Source organism: Globicephala melas, chromosome 15 (assembly GCF_963455315.2).
Source record: "Globicephala melas chromosome 15, mGloMel1.2, whole genome shotgun sequence".
NCBI lineage: Eukaryota > Metazoa > Chordata > Mammalia > Artiodactyla > Delphinidae > Globicephala > Globicephala melas.
Window position 1 is genome coordinate 17,255,094 of NC_083328.1, and position 20,226 is coordinate 17,275,319.

General features: G+C 47.7%; 1 protein-coding gene across 4 annotated transcripts in view; it reads right to left on the minus strand.

Moving 5' to 3' along the window:
- The window catches only part of KATNIP (katanin interacting protein), a 200,656-nt gene that overhangs the window by 175,306 nt on the left and 5,124 nt on the right, over window positions 1-20,226 (minus strand). For 3 of the 4 annotated variants that reach the window (XM_030871579.2, XM_060284721.1, XM_060284722.1), the window contains exon 2: window positions 5,282-5,343. In XM_030871579.2, the coding sequence (XP_030727439.2) occupies window positions 5,282-5,343 (62 nt within the window). Of the gene's footprint in view, window positions 1-5,281; window positions 5,344-20,226 lie in introns of those variants that run through there. The other variant, XM_060284723.1, reaches the window with a different exon arrangement.

The following is a 20,226-nucleotide window of genomic DNA, read 5'->3' on the forward strand; positions in this document are numbered from 1 at the left end:
AGCCAGGTTGATTAGACTCTCTCTCTGGCCTCTGAGCTGAAAGAAGGAACAGCTGGGAGAGAGGAGCATAAAGACGACAATGAGGTACAGGGAGGGACCAGAGGGGAGCAGAGGCGTGTCCGTGGTGGCACACGGAGAGCTTGTTGGGATAGCCCCATCCCTGGAGGCACCCTGGATCCTGGCTTTCCTCTTTTGCTGTGCTCCCCTGAGAACCCAGTCTCCTCCTTTGCTTGGCAAGATGAAAGGCATCTCTAGTCCTTGCACCACAAGGCTCTGCTTAATAGCAGGAAGTGTTCGTATGTGTGCACGTGCACGTGTGCACACTTATGCGTGCGTGCAAAGGGAAGGCTTAACATTTTCTAGGTGGTTGAGTTAAATGACTTTTTCAGTCCTTTACAAAGTGAGCTCAACAGAGGAGTGTGCCGTCAGAAGCATTTTGCAGAATCTCCAATCAGCTGCACAAGGAGGCAGTCCATGATCACAGAAGGCCTTCAAAGTGGTTTACAGTGGGGGCCCCAGAGCTAGCCTGCCTGGGGCTCGCTGGACTAGGGGCGCACAGCCAGGAGCCTGGACGGCTGGAATGAGCCTAAAGTCCAGCTGGAGCAAGGGAGACCCCTTCAGTACTAAGTGAAATTGTGCTGCCTTTTCCTTCCAAGGCCGCGACTTGTCTCTCTGTTAAATTCTAGACACTCTAAGGAATGATTACAATTATGTAGCAACCAACACTTACGGAATGTTTACTATGTGCTACGCTAGGCACTTTATTACTGCCTTGACTCTGTATACTGAGTCTCCAAGGTGGGAATTATCAAATCAGGTGTGAGGGGTCAAGAGACTCCTCCAAGGTCACCTGACAAGGATTTGAGACAGAAGCCCATTGTGGGCACTAATTCACAGAGTTGCCTGGGGCCTCCATGCCTCTGTGCAGTAGCAGAACATGTCCCCAGCGCCATGTCTGTGAGCCCCAAGGTGCCATGGCCATCAGGGTGGACCCTAGTGGGGGGGGGGGATGATGAATAAAGATTTCTTCCTCCACTGCAGTTTCCTGGTTTTTTTCTTTTTTAACACTGTATAATAAATTTACTTTCTAATGATTTTTGAGTAAACTACAGTGACCACGATTTCAAAACCATTAATAATTCATGACCAAGGGCCAGAAACACTACATAATCCCTTGCTAGAGAAGAAGTGGAGAATACTTTCACCAGCTACTTCAAAAGTATATACCGACTTCAAGCCAACCATCAAAGGTACATTTTTTCAGAAATGACTGTAACCCTTCCAAAACCTCGGTTAAAGCCGCCTCTTCCAGGAAGTCTTCTCTCTCTCCTCCAGCACCCGCTGGGGCTTTACCTGGGTCTCCTCATTCTCTGCTATGATCTGTGCCTGTCTGTGTCTGTGACGGGGCTGGAGAACCGAAGCATCCTTGGAGCCGGGCAGGCGTGCAGTGCGTGGGGAAGCACCGAGAACCAGGGGTTACTTAATAACCCGTAAAACGCTGCTTCTCATCCATGGCTGCACGTCGGAAGCACTTGGGAAGATTAAAAAATTCTGATGCCCGGGTCACACCCCCAGACATTCTGATTTAACTGGTTTGGAAAGAGGCCTGGACATGGGGGTATTTAATAGCTCCCCGGTGATTCTAACGTGCTGCAACATTTGTGAACTGTTGACATCAAGCACCCAGCACAGGGCCTGGCATCATGTGGGTGCTGATACCTGCTTGCTGTTGAGTGGGTGGGGGGTCGGGGGGGACAGGGAGGGTCCCATCAAAAGGGGGACATGTTCTCATCAGAAGCCATTGCCCACTGTTACAGGAATATTCCTTATAGGAATAAGGAAGGACTCAGTGTTGTCATTCTCCATTTTTCCAGAGAAGCCAGAAGTCAGCATTTTAATGTGAAATCTCCTAATTTTTGAATGCAGCTGCCTAATTTTTAAAAGCTGTAGTAGGGTATGGTCCAAATAAAACACATCTTTGGGCTGAACATGGCCTGGCAGGCTCACCGAGAACTTCCCATCCTCCCTTTGCTGTGCTGGCCCATGACCATGCAGGATGGTACCCAATCCCCACCCAGGATGGAAACTGCACATCCACCTGCCAAGGTGTGAGCTGGCCCGTATACCCTACCTCCGAAGGAACATGATGAGTGTCCTTGTCTGCCTGTTCTAACCAGCTTGTCTTTTCCTTGCCTTTCGCAAGGACAAAGCTTCCTCTATACCTGGCATCCTGTGTAAGCACAGAGTATCAGGAAGTGCAGATTTCACAGACGACGGAGGGGGGGCGGTGGGGAAGGATGTGGAAAGAGGAGGTGGGTGGAAAGGCATGTTATAATATATCAGGATGAGCATCCTGGCAGCTTGCTATTAGTTTCTTTCTCTTGTTTTTCTAACCAAACGAAAGCCTTGTTAAGAAAGCACTCTCTTTTTCAGAGGGCGTGAAACCATTTTAAACATCTTTCAGGGTTAAACTCAGATGTTGTGATAAACAACCCCACTCTCCCTTTTTCCTCATTCAAGCATTTTTCAGAAGAGTGATCTGAAATGCTCTCGGGTGACTGGAATGATGGGAGTAGCCGGGAAAGCGGCAATTAGGGGAGTCCTGTTGCCAAGGAGAGAGAGGAGGGGAGGGAAAAAGTATCTCTGCTAGTTACCGGCTGCCCTGCTCCATCATGTTTCCAGAGAATTTCTTAATGTGGATAAATCGGATGCTGTCATTCTGCAACCAAAGGCCTCAGGTTTAAACAATTCATTCCTGGCCTAGGGGGACTGGTCCCCACTCTTGGTTACTTTTTTTAAAAAATAAATTTAATTTATTTTTAATTTTTATTTATTTTTGGCTACATTGGGTCTTCGTTGCTACGGGCGGTCTTCCTCTAGTTGCAGCGAGCAGGGGCTACTCTTCGTTGTGGTGCACGGGCTTCGCATTGGGATGGCTTCTCTTGTTGCGGAGCACGGGCTCTAGGCACATGGGCTTCAGTAGTTGCAGTATGCGGGCTCAGTAGTGTGGCATGCACGCCCTAGAGTGCAGGCTCAGTAGTTGTGGAGCACGGGCTTAGATGCTCCGCAGCATGTGGGATCTTCCCGGATCAGGGATTGAACCCATGTCCCCTGCACTGGCAGGCAGATTCTTAACTACTGCACTGCGAGGGAAGTCCCTCACTCTTGGTTACTTAATCGAGGGAGACCTGGTGCCTGCAGGTCTGCGCTCACTCCCATTGTGGCTCCTCCACCCTGAGGTTTCTGGAAGGACTTTGTGGAGACAAGGACACCTGCTCCTGCCTCCAGAAAAACGCCTCCACCAGAAAGGAGTGGGAAAACCCACCCTGGTTCAGCTTCTAGAGTGTCCACTGGGGCTGACATGGAGGTCTTTGCGGCAGCATCCAAGTTCCTAAGTTATCTCCCAGCCCTCATCCCAGGCAGGTCGATTCAAGAAGGAGGAAAGCCACACTGGCTCTTCTGGCTACAGCTGAGAAAGGAGGCAACAGGAGACAGGATGAAAGTCACAGCAAAGCACACAAGGCCCTTTGCAAGCCAACCCTGACCTGCCTCCTCAGAGCTGTCTGGGGTGAGGCCAACACCGAGGAAGCAGAGCCATGAGTTGCAGACAGAAGAATCAAGTCTAGTGGCCATTTTTGAGCCGCTGGACCCAGCTGAGCCAGAGAAATTCCCTTTTGTCTTTGGAATCAGGTCAGTTTACAGTCAAGAGTGTGAGTACTTAAGTGTCGACGAATTTCAGGATTGGTTGATATTGATGATGAGCAAGAAGCCTTCACACTCCTGCTCCCATCAGCCGCTAAGTAAGACTCAAATGTAAACTCCCACAAGCTTGGGTCTTGATTGAAGGGCCCTTCAGTAATTCATGGGTCCTAACTGCCACTTCCCACCTCAGGCTCAATGATCTTGCAGCTTTCCTTATTCATATATCTCTGCCTTTGTATACTTATTTTTTAAATGCATTTATTTATTTATTTTTGGCTGAGTTGGGTCTCCGTTGCTGCGCGCAGGCTTTCTCTAGTCGCGGCGAGCGGGGGCTACTCTTTGTTGCGGTGCATGGGCTTCTCATTGTGGTGGCTTCTCTTGTTGTGGAGCACGGGCTCTAGGCGCGCAGGCTTCAGTAGTTGTGGCACATGGGCTCAGTAGTTGTGGCTCGCGTCTAGAGCGCAGGCTCAGTAGTTGTGGTGCAGAGGCTTAGTTGCTCCACGGCATGTGGGATCTTCACGGACCAGGGCTCGAACCCATGTCCCCTGCATTGGCAGGCGGATTCTTAACCACTGTGCAACCAGGGAAGTCCCATCTCTCTGCCTTTGACCATGCTATTTACTTGGTCTGGAAAACTACTCACCCTCAAGAGTTGGTCTTTACATCCGCTTTTCTGCAAAGCCTTTCTTGATACTACTGGCAGAGGCAGGTGACCCTTTTTCCGCATTGAAATCCCACTCTTTGTCCCTCTCTCCCTGTACTGGCACTCTCACACTGTATTGTAATGATCTCATTGCACATCCCTTCCAACTACGCTGTACACACCCTGAGTCAAGGACTGTCTCTCATCCATCCCTTAGTCCTGGCCCTGGTGCCCAGCACGGCGCAGGTGGGCTCAGTGCAGTAAATTTCAAAAATTTCAAGAATGGTAAATTTCAAGAATGTGGTATATTTCAATATTTTGTAGCTCTTCCCGTTAAGAGGTAAGGCCTATTCCCCCACCCCTTGAACCTGCATTGACCTTGTGATTTGCTTTAAAGAACAGAAAGTGGCAGAAGTGACACCATGCCAGTGCTAAGCCTAGAGCTCAGGAGTTCCTGCGTCTTCCAATCTCATGCTCTTGAACCCCTGAGCCCCCATGTGAACAAACCTGGCTGGCTTGATGGAGGATGGGAGAACATCGGAGGAGAACTAAAGCACCCTAACTGATGTTCAGGCAGCCCCAGGGCAACACCTCTGTTAACTGCAGATGCATAAGTGAGCCCAGCTGAGGTCAGCAGAGCCTGGCCCATCAGCAGAACTGCCTGGGGAAGCTGAGCCCAGATGGCTGACCCTCAGAATCATGAACTAAATCTGTGGTTGTTTTGAGTCACTAAAATCTGGGTGACTTGTTACACAGCCAAAGCTAACTGATACATTCGGTAAGAGATTATTACTATAAGTGACACTGGGTTGATAACTCCAGTTGAGAATGAGAGAAAAGAATAGGAGATCCAGGGATACTTAATCACCAGCCCACTCCCTCAGGTCTCTTTAAATAGAGTTGCCTCCCACCTGCCCTCCCCAGCAAATCATTTACCTCCTTTTTCTCCCGAGAGCAGGACCGGCTTCTCTCAGCCTTCTTCAGAGTCTGACCTGTAGCTGTTCAAAAACAGAAACAGAGATTAAGGCTGTTTTAAAACAGCTAGTTTATCACCACAAAAGCTTTTTATTTGCAAACCTAATAGATGGGACCAATCACAATCAAGTGATTTTAAGAAAATGTAGCCTATTATGATAATGGGAAAATGGCATACTCTTGAAATAGACCAACGGCAATGAAATGGTAATTCACACACTCATATTACTTGACTATAATGAACAAAGCCTCCACTCTTTAATCTGGAACATTATCTGCACTCTGCAAGGGCTGACAGACTAGTTTTTCCCAGTCGGATTACATTTTTATTAAATTGGAGTTATATAAAATGCCTTCCACTGTGCACATACACATAACCTTTGATGAGTGTGTGCCAATACACTGCACCAGACCCCCAAACTCGCCACATAGGTGCTGGTGCAGATGTGAATTAGCAGTAATCACCTGCATTTCACATAATGGGGCAATTTCAGAGAGAATTGTGGCTTTTCTCGGAAAACTGGAAAACTAATATTGAAGTTATGCATACATTTCACAGATGGACATCAGAATGTTTAAGTATGCTGTTCCAAGTGCAGTTTTTACAACTTCAATGGAAGTGTCCATTATAAAAGGAATCCTTGGTGGGAAATTAATGGATCGCCTTGGTTTTAAAACATAAGATGCGAGCCTCACTGCACGTTGCCAGTGTGTCTCCCAAATTGTCCAGCTTCACTCTCAGGTGGCTATTTTCTAGAGTACCACAATCATATGTCCCATTAGCCAGGAGCACTCTGAAGGCAGCAACAAAAAGGCTTAGTGATGACTTATTGAGAGGCGAGAGATGGGGAGCGAATCTGAGAGGAAAGACGCTTGTCTTTGGATGCGGTCACTTGCAGAGGGGCTCACAGATAGTGATAAAGCTCAGGTCAAGGGATGATGCTCTTTCCAAAAATGTGAGAATAAGGGAAAGAGCAAAGGTCCAAAGATGAACTTCTGGCACTGGCCAAACTTGGGGCCAATACATAAGAGGATGTAGAAAAGAGGCAGCTGTTCATAGGAGACCCCGGGATGTACAGTATCATGGTATGGTAGACATCTTTGGGGGTATCTGCTCAGCTCATAATGACACCCTAGACTTCTCCCTTCTCTCTTTTCTTCCTCCCCATCACCACAGTGGGGTCCTGTGGCAGCCATGACTGTACATGACCCCATACCCTGAACTTCATATGCTGCACTGGGTATGGGCACTTGACCCACTTGCAGCCAATCAGAATCCCAGCCCCTAACACTGAAATTGATTCTGAGAGAGAGGATAGAGGGCCAGAGCAGGGCTACCTCCATGTGTGAGCAGCCACCAGCCACTGGCCTTGGGGACAGACTAACACAGAATGCCAAGACAGAATGAACAGATCTGAAACCGACTGCACGCTTGCCTTTGTGTTCCACAGACACCCACTTAGATTAGGTTCTCTGTGTGTGTGTGTCTGTTGCCTCTTTTTTTTTGCCTTAAGACAAAGAAGCTAGGGTTTAAAGATCAAAAAGAACCCAGGAAAAGATACCACTGTGACGGGGGATGTCGATAGTGGGGGAGGATTTACATAGGTGGACAGGGCATATATGAGAACTCTCTGTACTTTCCACTCAATTTCGCTATGAACCTAAATCTGCTCCATAAAATAAAGTTTATTAACTAAAAAAAAAAAAAAAAAAAGCCCAGGATTTAGGGATCAGGTGATCCGGGTTGTTGTCAATCTTATCGTGACCTCCTGATCCCTGATGCTCTAGGGCAGGAGCTTGGGTGGACAGCTCCCCCAAACCCTCATCCACACCTGCTCTGGCTGTCAGTCAAGGCCTCAGGGTAGGCCCTAAGGTCGACCAGAGAGGATGACATACCAGGTAGTAGGCCACGCAATGCAGAGCCAGGACCTGGGAGGTGGGTCTGGAGCTGGAAGGGCGCAGAGCAGACTGGAGGGCAGGAATGCTGTGCTGACAGGCCAGGGTGCTCTAGCAGCAAAAGCAGTGTTGAGGCAAGTAAGATGTCAGCAGAGCAAGGGTAGGGCGTGGGAGGGAAACAGTGCTAGTTCGGGGGTGAACACGGCAGACCCCAGGGTCCGGCTGAGGCCCTTCCTGTTCTGGTCAGACTCATGCCTGGGGATCCAGTCCAGTGGATCGCTGACCAGTTATGAGATCTTAGATAACTCACGAGATCCAACAGGTTCTCTATGGGCCATATTTTCTTCCTATTTTTTTAAAATGAGGATTAGACTGAATCACCTCTGGGTTTGCTTTCCATCTCTAAAGTTCTTTTATACTAATAAAGAACAGTAAAAAAAAAAAAAAGATTTAGGTGAGCCATAAAAAGAAAATATTAATACAAAGAACAGAGAGCTTAACCACTGAAATTTGCAAGCAAATCTCTCTACTGGAGTTAATTAGAAGCTCCTTTATTCATTAAATTGGAAAATAATTTGCTTATTTTGCAATGAAGATAATTCACTCTAATTATGCACATTTGTTATCGAATGCCTCTGTCCTCGCCCCACCGAGCCCCTCTCTCCTCCAGGTAGCTCGACGTGGAGACGACTCCTTCTCCCCAAGGACAGAAGGGACCAGGTTACACTGTGCCTGTCTGCTGCACTTAGCTTCTCTGAGTAGCTAGCTTCCTACCTAGATCTCATTTTATCCTCACAGCGACTTAGGGAGGGGTGAGAAGGTGACATTAATATCAATATATGCTGCTTGCAAAATTAAGGGGGTGTTCCTCTGCATTTTGCAAGGTGACCTGCCAGCTTCAGCCAGGAAACAATAAATAAGGCCACATGTAAATACCACGTGTACACCTCACTTTAGAAAACAGATGTGTGCCTGGGGAAAAGAAAAAGGGACTGCATGGAATTGTCGTAAATATAATACCGGTCTCCCACTTAGGATTTCAGAGAGATTTTATCTGCACTTAGGATTAATTTTCAGTGGTTAGAAGAGTCTGACACTTTCGTTTTACTTTGCTCTGGATGCAGATAATAATATTCATCACTACCATTTGGAGGGAAGTTGTGTCTTCCTTGGATGTTAGCTTCTGAAGTCCTCAGGCACAGGAAAATCAGTGTCAAAATTCCCCTTGAAAAAGAGCCTTAGACCTCCTGTAAAGTACAGCCTCCAGGACACAGATTTCATACCCACTGTCGCTGACTAAGGTGCATGTGGAAATGCGTGGTAAAATACACATGCAAGATGTACGTTTATGGTGTCGCTAACTAAGCTATCGATATCGTAATTATTCCCTGTTTTTCATCTTGGGGTAGGAGGAGAGGGCGGGGGCGGGGATGGTGGCAAGAACCAGGCACTGAGCTCCCGAAGCTTAAACCCTTAGTTGATATAGCTCCACTGTACAGGACACCTGCTATGGTCCAGGTTCTATGCACAGGCTTCATCTCCTGCATCCTCACAGACTCTCCTTTAGATCAGGGGTCAATACACTTCTTCTGTAAAGGCCCAGAGAGTAGATATTTTTTTAGTTTATAGACCATAAAGTCATGAGGTTATAAGGTCTCTGGTGCAACTACTCAACTCTGCCACTGGAGCGTGAAAACAGCCATAGACAATATGTAAACAAATGGCTGTGTTCCAATAAAACTTTATTCACAAAAACAGGCAGCAAGCCAGATATGGTGCCCAGGCTGTAGTTTGCTGACTCTTGTTTCAGGTGGACAGAGCTATTCCCATTAGAACAAGCCAATGAAGAAATGAGAAACAAACTGAGGGTGAGTGATTGAGCTGCTTACTCAAGGCCAGAGAAGGGTAGCTTGTAGGTGGTCAGGCTCAGTGTGCTCCCAATGGCCATCATCACCAGCACCAGCACCAGCGCCAGCATCACTATCACCAGCGTCACTATCATCATCATCATTACCACATGAGCTCACCTTAGTCAGGGTTTCTCATGTGCCAGGCGCTGAGCTCCAAGCTAAGTACATGAACCAACTCATGTACTCTTTTTTTTTAATTAATTAATTCATTCATTCATTTTTTTGGCTGCGTTGGGTCTTCGTTGCTGCACACGGGCTTTCTCTAGTTACGGCGAGAGGGGGCTACTCTTCGTTGCGGTGCGCGGGCTTCTCATTGTCGTGGCTTCTCTTGTTGCCGAGCATGGGCTCTAGGCACGCAGGCTTCAGTAGTTGTGGCACGTGGGCTCAGTAGTTGTGGCTTGCGGGCTCTTGAGCACAGGCTCAGTATTTGTGGCGCACGGGCTTAGCTGCTCCGCGGCATGTGGGATCTTCCCGGGCCAGGGCTCGAACCCGTGTCCCTTGCACTGGCAGGCAGATTCTTAACCACTGCGCCACCAGGGAAGCCCCTCATGTACTCTTTATAGCTACTTTATGAAATAGGTACTATTATTATCCCACTTGTCCAAGGTGGGCACGGAGACCCAAAGAGGTTAGGAAACTTGCCTAATATCACACAGCTAGCGAGTATAGGAGCCTGGATTTGAATCGGGGTAGTTTGGCTCCAGAGCCTGCACTCCTAACCACTAGACTACACTGCCCCTCCGTCAGGTTAAAGACAAGTCTGAGAAGGCCAGCATGTGCTAGAGAGGGAGTCTGACTTAAGGATTTCTTTCTGTGATGCAGCTTTTTAATGTACTTTGGACTCCTAGAGTAATTAATAAGGGGATTAGAACAAAATGATTCCCCAAGGGTCAAGGAAGATGGAGTTCCCCATTAGCCAGAAAACTGCCATTAAGTGCCAGATGTGGAAAGGCAGGTTGGCATTAGACACTCACGCCCATCCACTCAGGTACAACGCTCAGCCTTGGCAAGCAGGGCTGGGCTTTGGAGAATAAAGGCAACTCAGCGGAAATCCAAGCCCATGCAGGGACCTCCCCATCGAAAAGGAGTTTTAAATGAAGAACTTGTTTCTCCCAACTGGGGTGATGGTGCTTCTACTAGGTTACTAAAACGAGCTTATTTCTCCTGCAGTCCAAATATAAGGGCTCACCCTGTTCTCATTTTATATATCTATGTAATTTAATTCAAATGGCAAATATCCCAGAGATGCCACTTAATCTTACCCATTGGATTGGCAAAATTCCAGAGGTTTGACAATGTACTGTTGGCAAGATCTGGGAAGCAGGCATTTTCGAGCACTGCTGGGAGAAATATAAAATGATACAGGCTCTGTGGAGGGGATCTTGGCAATATCTTCAAAAAGGCTTTTGGCAGTATCCCTTTAAGCTAGCAATATCACTTCTAGGGATCTACCGGGAAGAAATAGCTCCACAAATAGGAAACAAATGCATGCACAAGGTATTCACTGCATCATAATTTGCAATGGAAAATATTAGAAGTGACCTATAAGTCTATCACAGTGGGGACTGGCTGAATAAATATGGTGGATCCACACAATGGAAATGGAATACTGGGTGAAAGAATGGCAAGCTGGTAATATGACCATATGTTAAATGAACTCAAGGGGGAGACAGTTGACGTAGTATGCAATTTTTTCTCTATGAAAGAGGGAAAATAAGAATATATGCTCCTGGGACTTCCCTGGTGGTGCAGTGGTTAAGAATCCGCCTGCCAATGCAGGGGTCATGGGTTCGATCCCTGGTCCGTGGAAGATCCCACATGCCGCAGAGCAACTAAGCCCATGCGCCACAACTACTGAGCCTGCGCTCTAGAGCCTGTGAGCCACAACTACGGAGCCCATGCACCTACAGCCGGTGCTCTGCAACAAGAGAAGCCACCGCAGTGAGAAGCCCGTGCCACAACAAAGAGTAGCCCCCACCTGCTGCAACTAGAGAAAGCCTGCGCGCAGCAACAAAGACCAGATGCAATCAAAAATAAATAAAATAAATTTTTTTAAAAACAAAAAACACCTATAAAAACAGATTTCTCTAAAAAAAAAGGTACAAATGAACTTATATATAAAGAAAAGAATATATGCTCGTATTGGTTCTGTTTGTACAAAGAACCACCTGGAAGGCACATGCCCAAGAGCGACTTCTCAATGTAAACTTTTTCTATTGTTTTTATTTTTGAATGATTTAGTTGGAACTTCTTCCTACTCAAGAAACTAAAATAAACTTAAAACATTAAATGTGGGGCTTCCCTGGTGGCGCAGTGGTTGAGAGTCCGCCTGCCGATGCAGGGAACATGGGTTCGTGCCCCGGTCCAGGAAGATCCCACATGCCGCGCGGAGCGGCTGGGCGCCGGAGCCGTGGCCGCTGGGCCTGCGCGTCCGGAGCCTGTGCCCTGCAACGGGAGAGGCCGCGGCAGTGAGAGGCCCGTGTACCGCAAAAAAAAAAAAAAAAAACATTAAATGTCCAAAAGGGCTAGTTCAGATTTTTTTTAAATATAGTGAGAAACGCTGTGGACACTCCCACCTAAGGTCCAAGGGTGTGGTCTGCGGAGGGAGACAAGGTAGCCGCCATGCACCTCGGGACCCCGAAGCATGCTCGAAAGGACACAGTATTTTCGGAGAACAAGCTGCCTTCTTTTAAGAGATCAGTCTGTAATGTGTGAGAGTTAAGAATGAAATGATGACAAAATATGGTTTCTGGACATTGAAACAACAGTTTCTGAGCTAAGCCAGTAGGCTGGTGGTGACCTGCTCGTTTACTTGAGGGCTAAGTTTTTTTTTTTATGAAACGTCTAGACAAGATGAGAAAGGAAAAAGAGAAAAAGAAAAAAAAGGAAAGGAAGATTGAGACCTGTCCAGATGGCTTGTCTGGAACTCGTGGTTTCCTAGTGTTTACCGGGCATGGTCAGGTTCCTCCCCAGGTGATAGTTCTTGGGATTCCCTCACTAGCATATGCAACAACAAAGCCGGAGGGAGGCTCAGAGGAGCAGAGTAACTTGCCCAAGGTCACAGAGCAATGAAGAGAAAGAACTGGGGTTAAGAAGCCATCAGCTAGCTGCTAATCCCGTGTTCACTGCATCCTGTGGCCCGCCTGCCTGCACACCTTCTTCACCTCCAGGAGTGCCAGAGCTCCAGGCCCACTGGCCTTTCTACGCCACTCCACACCCACCTTCAGCCCCATCCCAGCCTCCTGAACCTACAGCCTCTGCAGAGACACGTGTGGCAGGGTGGGGACAGGGCAGTCTGGCAAGCACCTGCCCAGCCTAAAGAGGAAGCACTATTTGTCTCCAGCTGCAGGTTTCCAGGCAGGAATGTGGGCTCAGTTTTGTTGGGTGAGATTTTTCCAGAGAAGTCCAGTTGTATGAGAAAGCTTCTAATCTTTTAAATGTTGACAAGTAATTAAAATTTTTTTAGAGCTCTGGACAGGCCCAACAAAAGAGGCCTCTAGTTTCCAACCTAGTAGACAACTAGGCAGAAGATGGGAAAATCTCCCACTCCTCCCGTTATTTCCTTATCTCAATGCCATGGACCCTTTTTGGGGAGGGGGAAGGGAGACCTCTTTAAGGAAATATCATCATCAGAACAGAATCTATTAGACAAAAAGCATGACTGTTTGGGAGCCAAGTAAACAAACACTGGTTCTGAGACACATTTTTCTCTTCAAATACTCCATGGGCACCTCCAGGCTGGTTCTGGGCCTTTAAGTTACATCCTGTCTTCTGAAAGCCCGAAACAATATCCCTGTCACTCTTCCTTTGCATTTTCTGTACAACTCAAATTCCCAGGGCCCAGTTTACTGCCAAATTACCTGAGATAAACAAGTCACGCTAAGACTCTCTTTTCCTTTCCAAACCTAAACAGCAGCTGGCAGCTAGAAATGGTTATTTATAACCTGCACACCGTTCCGCGCATTCGCTTGGTTTAGAAATGCTTAGCCGTGCATTCTTCAGCCAGCTTCCTAATCAGATGAGAGCCTGGGGACGATGCTGTGCGGTGGCTGAGAGGCTAGGCTCTGGGTCAGCCTGTCTCGCTCTGCCACTAATTACCTGTTTGGGAATCCTAAGAGTTCCAATTCCATTTTTAGGGTTAAGATAGTACAAGTGAAACACTTAGAACACTGCCCTGCACATAGTAGGTACTTAGCAGTTTCCTTCCACAGAAACAGCTGTTTGTGGATCTGAGGGAGTTCCGCTGAACTCTGCTGCCCAAACATATCCTGAATCTGCTCCTTCCTCTCTGTCACCCCTTTGTGTGCCCTGTCATCTTTCCAATAGCCACCTGGTAGGTCTCCACCCTCCACTATTGCTGGCTTTTCCCACTGCAGCCATCGAAAAATAAGGCCGTAAGTCCAAGGGATGACACCTGCCTGCCTGACCATTCTCTGGTGTATTTCACTTTGTACATTTCCCTTTTCCCTCCCTCACATTCACACCTCTGCAGCCCCCAGTCTTTCTTCTGCTCCTTGGACTCAGGATCCATTCCTGCCTCCAGACCTTTGTCCTCATCGCCCTAGGTCTTCTCATGCTGGCTCCTTCTCATCAATCAGATCTCAGCTTAAAGGGACCCACTTGCTCAGAGTGGGCTAGCCCCCAATCCTCCCTACTTTAATCTTCTGCATAGCACTTATCTGATCTTTATTTGCTGATGTAGTCTGCCTGCCTCACTAGATATCAGCTTTGTGAAATCAGAGGCTGCTTGTCTGGCTTTTTTATCACTGAATTTCCCACACCTGGAACGGTGCCTGAAATGGAGTAGGCGTAGGTAGACATTTCTGAAATTGATGAATGAGTGAATGACCAAATTTCTGAATGGACAATGCTGGAAGGGCAGGAGGCATGATTATGAACTGCTGTAAAGACTTCATCTTCTCTTGCAATGTGCTTTCCTGACCCTTTCCCCCTGCTCTTTCTGGGATGGTGAAATGAAATATGACAAAGTAAGTTTAATACACCATTGGAGCGCACAGCAACGAAGACCCAACAGAGCCAAAAAGAAATTAAGTTAAAAAAAAATACACCATTGGAGATAATTGGAGAATATTGATTTTTTTCATTTGAAAGAGTGAAGATAAGTAAATGCCACACATCTGTAATCTAATCAGTGGTCTACGTGATGACACGCTTCCCAGGCTAAAATGGACTTTGATCTACCTCTGTATCCATCATACAAGCTCCCAAACGCACTCCCACTCCAAACCCCACCCAGCCCTCTCCTCCCATATCCCAGCTCCCCATAGAACACAAGTGAGGACACTGACCGCATTTGTGGAAATATGTGTATGTGTGTGTATATCCAAATTCAAGTATCTTTTGAGTATTTTCATCCCCCTCCAATAAATGATCAGCCAAACAAGCTTGGAAAACATGAGACTGGTTCATGAGAGCCCCGGGATCCTAAGGAAAAAGATGCATTTGTTCCTCTGATAGTTAATTGTTACTGGGAGCCTATTAAGTGCTGGGCACCATTCTAAGGGCTTTAGATAGATGACTTCACTTGGTTCTCAGAGCAGCCCTCTGGGAAGGTCCTACCGTTACCGAGTCCAAGCTCGCTCTGCTCGCCACACAACAGGCCAATAAGTTGGACACGAGGGGTTGAGGCAAGGGGTATGACTTTATAAGGAAAGCCAGCAGACCAAGAAAATGACAGACTAATGTCTCAAAATAACCATCGTATGGGGTCTGGATGCCAGTTTCTTTTATAGAATCAGAGAGGGAAGTAAAGTAAAAAGGCATAATAGAGAGGGAGAGGTGGTGAGGAAGTAAAGTAAAAAGGGCCATCAGTCTTGCAAAACATCTCCTGGAATGGCCAGCTTTGGTGAGGGGACGTGTTAATTTCAGCCATTCACAGGTGGGCAGGGTCAGATTGTCTCCCTGTGAGCTGAACAAAGGCGCTTTAGTTCAACATTCAGGCAGAGGGGCAGAGTTCCGTGAGTCAGGCCATTGTGTATGATTATAACAAAAGCAATGAATAGCAAAGGTTAAAGTCAAAGAAACATCAACATGGAGTCCGATTTAGCTCTTCCCAGTTACACTCTATTAATCTCCGTTTTACAATTTAAGAGTCTAGGTACTGAGATGAAGTAACTAACGCCCCTCTCCCAGCCGGGATCACGTGGCTGGGAAGAGGAGTCGCCAGAAATCGAAGCCCTTTTTTTTTTTTTTTTCTTTTGCGATACGCGGGCCTCTCACTGTTGTGGCCTCTCCTGTTGCGGAGCACAGGCTCCAGACGCGCAGGCTCAGCGGCCATGGCTCACGGGCCCAGCCGCTCCGCGGCATGTGGGATCTCCCCGAACCGGGGCATGAACCCGCATCCCCTGCATCGGCAGGCGGACTCTCAACCACTGCGCCACCAGGGAAGCCCCTCGAAGCCCTTTTGACTAACTCCATGAGCTCGGCTCCTTCCACTCCTTTCCAGGATGAGGAAGGCTCAGGTGAGCATCAACATGAAGAGAGGGAGAGGAGAGTCTAAATTCTTGGCCCTGGTTTTCATAGTTCCACTCTGCAGGCTTAAAATGAAATCTCCATCCCAGTGGAGGCAGGAGACAGAACTTCTGCTGTGCAGGCTCATTACGAGAAAGGCTTTGTGGTATGGGTAGGGGTGCCGGACTGAAAGCGATCTGAGCCTTGTTCACCTGCTCTTGGGCTGCCCATCGGGGGCTCTTAACTACAACCCGTGCCTCGGCCTCCACATCTGATAAACGACAGTGATCAGACTACATCCAAAGTCACTCGCTGGCTGAACCCAGCCCACATACATTTGTCTGGTCTCCAAACTGTTAAGAAAGGTTTTTTTTTTTCCTCCCAGCCAACATTTAAAGCTTGGGAGATGATGTCACATTTAAAAATCCTGAGTTCTGGATTCTTTTGAAAAACTGAAAAATCTGTCAACACAGGACCTGTGTTCCTGTCTGGCAGCCATTGTCAGGAGCTGAGGGCAATGCCCACCAGATGGCATGGTGCCCTCCCATCCCTCCCCGTTCCCCGGTTGCCTCCCTATCACAGAGGTCAAGTCCAAGTTGCCGTTATCGGCAGGTCTGAGGTTTTTCCCTACAGTAAAGATGCAAGTGAAGGTTCATGTGTCCACGTCTCCAGCAAGAGTGAATCAACATCATTATCAAAAGTACTTAACACGTGTACTTCTCATGTGCCAACCCCTGATCTCAGGGCTTGGCAGCTACCAATGTATTTAATTCTCACAACAACCTTAGGAGGTGAATACATTTATTATCTCTATTGTATAGATGACAGAGAGATGGAGGAAGACACGTGCTTCAAGAAATTAGTAGAGGGACTTCCCTGGTGGCACAGTGGTTAAGAATCCGCCTGCCAATGCAGGGGACACGGGTTCGATCCCTGGTCCGGGAAGACCCCACATGCCACGGAGCAACTAAGCCCGTGCACCATCACTACTGAGCCTGCATGCTGCAACTACTGAAGCCCATGCGCCCTAGAGCCTGTGCTGTGCAACAAGAGAAGCCACCACAATGAGAAGCCCGCGCAACGCAATGAAGAGTAGCCCCGGCTCGCCGCAACTAGAGAAAGCCCGCACCGAACAACGAAGATCCAACACAGCCAAAAATAAATTAATTAATTAAAAAAAATTAGTAGACAACATATTTCTTTAGGAAACTCCCAGATATGCAAAGTGTATTTAGGTGTTGAAAAAGCCCCACGCAAATCAGCATAATGAAATGAACCCTGGCCACTGCCGCCATTATATTACCTGCCTGGTCCCTGCAGGCTTCTAAACTTATGACCTCTCTACAGGATCCTCAGTGTTCTGAGATATATCAGCATTCCCCGAATGGGATCCTGGACTAGATCTGTCAAGTCCCTTCCAGCTCTAACCTTCTGTGATTTTATGTCGGTTCATACAATGTATCTAATTAGTTTGGGACCCTCTGGAGTGGAAACACACACACACAATGCATTGCAAGTTCACTTAGAGTTTAGAAAAGTGTTGTAGTCTGTGCAGGGGACCTGTGGTTGGTGACTAGACGTCTGTGATATTCCAACTTCCTGCCAGGTGCTGCATTCACCTGTAACTTTCCTATCCCCTAAGGACATAAGTCAGGGGCTGTGCCTGGAGAATCCATCAGCTAAGGGTGGTCAAGGTATAATAGCATCGGACTCCAAAATGAGTCGGGAGGTAGGAGTGACAGTGACTTTACTGGGATAGGGAATGGGGGAGCATAAGAATGCCAACTGAAAAGCTGAGGAAGAACAAAATAAAACTAGAGGCTCTGGGGTATAGTAAAGGTAGCTAGGCTAGAGTATATTATTAGGACTGCATTGAATTGCTGCAAAGGACAGAGTCTGGAGGAACCATACTTGTCCACCAGAGAAAGAGAAACCAGCTGAGGTCTCTGGAACTTGGCCTGGAGGCTTGTCTACAAGGGCTTTTTCTCTGCTAATGGAGACCAGCCAACAATTCACTAAGGAACAAATGGATTCATCTCTTTCCTGGTTACAATGTCAACCCAGCAAACACTCATGGGCATCTCCCTGTGCCAGTCCTTGGGCCAAGTGTTGGGCATGCAAAGGAACAAGAATGGGTCTCTACCCACAGAGAAGGAGAAAGGCGTGGAGCCCAGTACCTGTGATACAGCACCATGCCTGAGAGGCCACAGGATTGCACCGCGTGGGAGGAATTAAGACTGCAGGTGAGGTTACTCACTGTAATCTACAGTGTGAAAGTGACATGAAAGAAGGGCACGGTTGGCAGGGAGCACAGCAAAGGCAAGGCAGGGAGGTGGGCAAGGATACGGGGTGCTCAAGAGACGGCCAGCTTTCTGAGGTGGCTTGGCTAGGGGCTGAAGTCACAGATGCCTGTAGGGTCAGGCCAGTATTCTCAATGCAAGAAGCAGACACTTAATGACTGGCACCACCAGCCAGAAGACTGACTCAAACTGTTATCACATGCCCAAGGTCAAGGGGGTGGCCACTGGGGCTGTGTAGGAAGGCAGGTCTACACAGCCCCAGGGCTAAAGCTCCCTTTCATCAAGAGACTGAAATGTCCAGGTTTTTATGGGAAATTATTATTTTTAAATGTGGGAAAACACATCTGTGGACCCAGTTCAGCCCAGTATAAAACCTCTGGGCATGAGAGTGGGTGGGTGAGTGTCTAAAGATGAAGAGGGAGACCAACAGAGGGCTAGGGGAAAGGAGGGGGACTGCTTCCCCAGGGAAATTCTCCGATTAAAGGTGCTATGTCCACAGGGCAGTTGTTAAGGTTACAAGGGTCAGGCTGTTCAAAACCCCATGGGGTGGACTTCCCTGGTGGTCCAGTGGTTAAGACTTTGCCTCCCAATGCAGGGGTGAGGTTCCATCCCTGGTTGGGGAGCTAAGATCCCACATGCCTAGCGGCCAAAAAACCAAAACCTGAAAGAGAAGCAATATTGTAACAAATTCAATAAAGACTTTAAAAATAGTCCCTTTAAAAATAGTCCACATGAAAAAAAATCTTAAAAAAAACACAAAAAACCCATGGGTCACCAGTAGTCAGTCCAGTGGTATTAACGGATGCTTGCGGTACACGGGCCTCTCACTGTTGTGGCCTCTCCCGTTGCGGAGCACAGGCTCTAGACGCGCAGGCTCCAGACGCACAGGCTCAGCGGCCATGGCTCACAGGCCCAGCCGTTCCGCGGCATGTGGGATCTTCCCGGACCGGGGCACGAACCCACAAACCCAGCATAAGGCAGGCGGACTCTCAATCACTGCGCCACCAGGGAAGCCCCAACGGATACTTTCTTATTCCTACATGAAGTGCTCTGTGAACAGCTCCAAGCTCCTCCTTCCAACCAACCATGTTGCTCCTCGTAAGCCCCTCCTACGTGGACAGAGGAGCAGACACAGGGTCAGATCCAGGAGGGAGCCGAGAAAGTAGTAGAGGACAGTGTCTTTTAAACCAGCCTAACGGGCAAGCCTCACCTGCAGACTCACTCCCCAGGTGTGAGAACCTAGCCACACACTGGCAGGGACAGGGCTGGGCTGGGTCTTTGATGACACACTAGAGTGTAGACTTTATTCAGCTGAGTCCTGCTTCTGCCACCAACTAGCTGTGTGGTGTAAAATGAGCACAATTACAGCATCATATTGAGCTGTCTGAAGGACCAAACTGGGTCTTCTACAGCAGAAGTTGGCAAACTTCTCCTGTGAAGGGCCAGACAGTAAATATTTTTGGCTTTGGGGGCCATCTGTTCCCTGTCACAATGAGTCAGCTCTGCCACTGAAATATGAAAACTGCCATAGAGTGTTGGTGTGCATTTGTATGCAAATAGGTGTGGCTGTGTTCCAATAAAACTTTATTTACAAAAGCCAGCAGTGGACCAGAGTGCTTTGGGTATGGGGAAGACCTTTACAAATGTTATCTTCCGGGGACCCCCATGTTGGACTATAGTTAGCTGTTTATGTCTGGCTTTCTCACTCGACTATGAAGTTCTTCAGTGAAGAGAATATATCCCCCCCACACTTTTTTTTTTTTTCCAGATTAAAACTAAAAGAACAAGTAAAGCACAGTATGGCACACAATGAAGTATGTAGAGGTTTTCAAAATTGTCCCAGTTAATATTAGAGCAGGACTGTAACTTCAAATGCCTTCAGAGGGGACTTCCCTGGTGGTCCAGTGGCTAAGACTCCATGCTCCCAACACAGAGGGCCTGGGTTCAGTTCCTGATCAGGGCACTAGATCCTACAGGCCACAACTAAGAGTTCGCGTGCCACAACTGAAGATCCCCGCATGCAACAACGAAGATCCCGCATGCTGCAACCAAACCCGGCACAGCCAGATAGATAGATAGATAGATAAATATTAAAAAAAAAAAAAGCCTACAGGGGCCCAGGCAGGTACCAGAGGCAATGAGGGAAGCCAGCCAGGTAGAGGCTGTGATGGATTGGAAAGGGCACCTCCCTTCTAGGGGGCAGTCTCCACTTAGCTCCAGCCGAGGGAACTCTTGCCATGCAGAATTTCAATTCAGTGTTAACTTTATTGCTTTTTATTGAGATTGATAAATCGACTTTACTGATATTTTAAAGAAAACACCATAATCA